This window comes from Tupaia chinensis, unplaced genomic scaffold (genome assembly GCF_000334495.1).
Source record: "Tupaia chinensis unplaced genomic scaffold, TupChi_1.0 Scaffold143796_1, whole genome shotgun sequence".
Classification (NCBI taxonomy): Eukaryota; Metazoa; Chordata; class Mammalia; order Scandentia; family Tupaiidae; genus Tupaia; species Tupaia belangeri.
The window spans coordinates 4,336,953-4,339,882 of record NW_006203646.1 but is presented as its reverse complement, the minus strand read 5'-3'; the positions used below and the strand labels follow the sequence as shown (position 1 = coordinate 4,339,882).

The window sequence follows — 2,930 nt, the reverse complement described above, 5'->3', positions numbered from 1 at the left end:
CTACACTTTATTTCCATCTGGCATTTTCTTGGATAAGTAGTTGCTATCGTTTATTCAGTGCTTGCTGTGTGACAGATATTGGACTAAGGGTTTTACTTCTATCTCAGTGAATGAGTTGTAGATACTATTACTGTTCTGTTTCAAAAGTGTAGAAATTTAGTCTAGAGATATGGGAAGCTTGGTCACAGACTATCACCGGTCACTATTGGTAAGTGGAATTACTAGACGTTATACTGGGCCTTTTTGACTCCTTAGACCATGTTTTCAACCATTATGGAATTTGAGTCCTGACTTAAAATCTGAGACCTGGATTGGAATCCTAGCTTCAGCACATGGTAGCCTTGTACTGTAAGCAAGATAATTTCTCTGAGCCTCAGTGTTCTCATTTCTAAAATGTAGGGAGGAAAATGTTTTATTATAATTTTACCTTTGAAGGGAAAAGATTTAAGAGACTATGTTCAATGACACCAGTAGTGCTAATGATACCATCAGCTTATATTTGTAGAGTGATTCAGACTTTTCAAAGTAATTCTCTTACATAATCTCATTTGATCCTAACAGCTGTCTGGGAAGTTAATCCCAGTGAAAAGAACTCATCAGTAATTCTGTGTGTGTCTCTGGCTAGTCTCTGTTAATTGCTGTCATAAGACATACAAACCAAGCAATAGTGTTTCGGAAAGTGTGGGCTAAACCCATCTTTCATCAGAGTTACCTGGGGTTTCTAGTTAAAACAGAACCATCTTAGGCTTTCTCCTAGACCTGCTAGGTCACCATCTCTGGGAGAGTAGCCTTGGATTTGTATTTCATTAAGCCTCCTGGATATTTGTACATACTGAAAATTAGAACCTCTACCACCCATGGAAGAAACTCATCTTAAATGGTGGTAGCAGCTTGGAAATTCTTTGCAATAGATACATATTAACCAATTTCTTCTGCCTAAGAACTGAGTCACCTGTTAAATTTAGTTCCGCTACAATTAGACGTCGCTCTGCCTTTTTTTCCCATGACAGCTATATAAATAGTATGTTTAATCCTCCCTTCTGTTTCCCCCTTTTGGGCTATTCTTCTAGGCACTTACTGATGTGGACGAGACCTACCGGAAACCTGTTCTAGGGAAAGCATATGAACGGGATTCTTCACTGACTCTCACTAGGGTAGGCAGTTTCCCCTGACTCCTGAGTATCCATCATGCTTCCCAAGTTAGCCTGGTGATCAGGATTTACTAGTGGGAGATCCCTATCGCTATAGGCCAGGGATACCTCTACCAAGGTCTTTATTAGCCTCTCTTTCTATGCTTCTAGCTCTTTTCAAAGGCATCTGTGCTTCTAGCTTGCATATTATTTGAACAACAAGTTATCTCTTACAAGACTTACAAATCTTTTGGCATTGGGGCCAGCATTTGGCATGGTGGGTAAGGTGTTAGGTTCCCACATGGCTGACCATGGTTTAAGTACTAGACCCAGCAGCTTGAAAATCACACCAGGAGCATTTGCATATGTGCCCAAAATCCTAATTGGAGAATGGAGGAGAAGGGAATGTGGTGTGGCCATCTCCCTGAGAGGTGATTTCTCCCTTTCCCTCTCTCCGTCTGTGTCTCTCTCTTCCCAGCAAGTGCATGTGCCCTATTGGGGGAGGGGGGGAATCTTAAAAGAAGAAAAAAAGTCTTTTGGCATTACACCACAGAAAGAAACAGGTACTTTTTCTCTGGAGATGCTTTTGATTTATCTGAGTTATCGCTAGAAATAGAAAAGCCATTACTAACTTTTTTAAAATTGAAAAGGGACCACATGGTGGTATAGCAGTAACACCACTGGACCAGATGGTCAGGTCCTGGGTCTCCCTGTACACACTGATGTGCGTGTATGTCTGTGACCCAGGCTGGCTGAGGCTGGGTAGACCATGGCATGAGGACCCTATTGGGTCCTTGTCTGTCTGTCTGTCTCTCATGGAAGAAATAAATAAATAAATAAATAAAACTTACCTCAACAAATTGGGAAGTAAGGAGGCCAGAGAACATAATTAAGGAATCTAGCCTTTTACCGTACGTTGAAAGGATATTAAAGGCCAAAGAGAAGACTGATATTTGTCATTGCTTTCCTTACAGCTCTTTGATCGGCTGAAACTTCAAGATTCCTCCAAAAAGGAAGCCGATTCCAAGTCTGCAGTGGAAGACTCTACTCTGTCCAGATACTCCCAGACATCCACTTGGAAGGTAGCGTCAGTTTGGGGAAGAGAAGACACTGACCGGGGCTCTCGCAAACGTTCCCGCTCTGTCCCTTCTTCCCTGCAGGCATCTGCAAGGGAGGAGTCCAGGTCAGAGCTGTCAGGGAGGACTACACGGACAGAAGGGTCCAGTGTGGGGGGTACCTTTTCAAGGGCTACCACACTTTCCAGGGGCCAGTCTCGTAAGAAAAAGCGAAAGCCCAAAGTGGATTACCAGCAGGTATTCACTCGACATATTAATCAGATTTTCATTCGAGGCGAGAATGTCCTGCTGGTTCATCTTGCACAGTGACCAGCTCAGCCTCACTTGAGCTTTGGTTTTTAGAAATAAAGTGCATGAATTGCTGCTATGCTGTATCCTAGTATCCCAGTGAAACCCCAAGTTGGAACGATTCCCTCTGGTCCTGCATATGCAGAGGACAGAGCAGGCTCGGCCCTCTGGAAGATGAGCTCAAGGGGAAGACAGGTCTTGGGGAGTGGATTTTTGCATCACTGTCAAGGCCAAAGCCATGCATAGGTACATGCATCTGATCTGGTGTCACAGGTCTACTTCACACTCTCAAACAAACTGTAAGATCTTTCATTAGGAGCTATGTTGTGAATGGAATTCACACTTCAGAGACTATAGGGAAGAAAAATAAAGTGTCTCAGAAAGAATTCTCTCCATTCTAAAAGTTAGTACCTTAATAGTCATGAATTTGATTCTG

General features: G+C 42.9%; 1 protein-coding gene across 1 annotated transcript in view; it reads left to right on the top strand.

Moving 5' to 3' along the window:
* The window catches only part of LSM11 (LSM11, U7 small nuclear RNA associated), a 3,902-nt gene extending 1,329 nt beyond the window's left edge, over positions 1–2,573 (top strand). The window contains exons 2-3 of the mRNA XM_006165078.2: positions 1,071–1,154; positions 2,105–2,573. Of these exons, the coding sequence (XP_006165140.1) occupies positions 1,071–1,154; positions 2,105–2,515 (495 nt within the window). The 3' untranslated portion in view covers positions 2,516–2,573. The remainder of the gene's footprint in view (positions 1–1,070; positions 1,155–2,104) is intronic.
* The last annotated feature ends 357 nt before the right edge of the window (positions 2,574–2,930 follow it).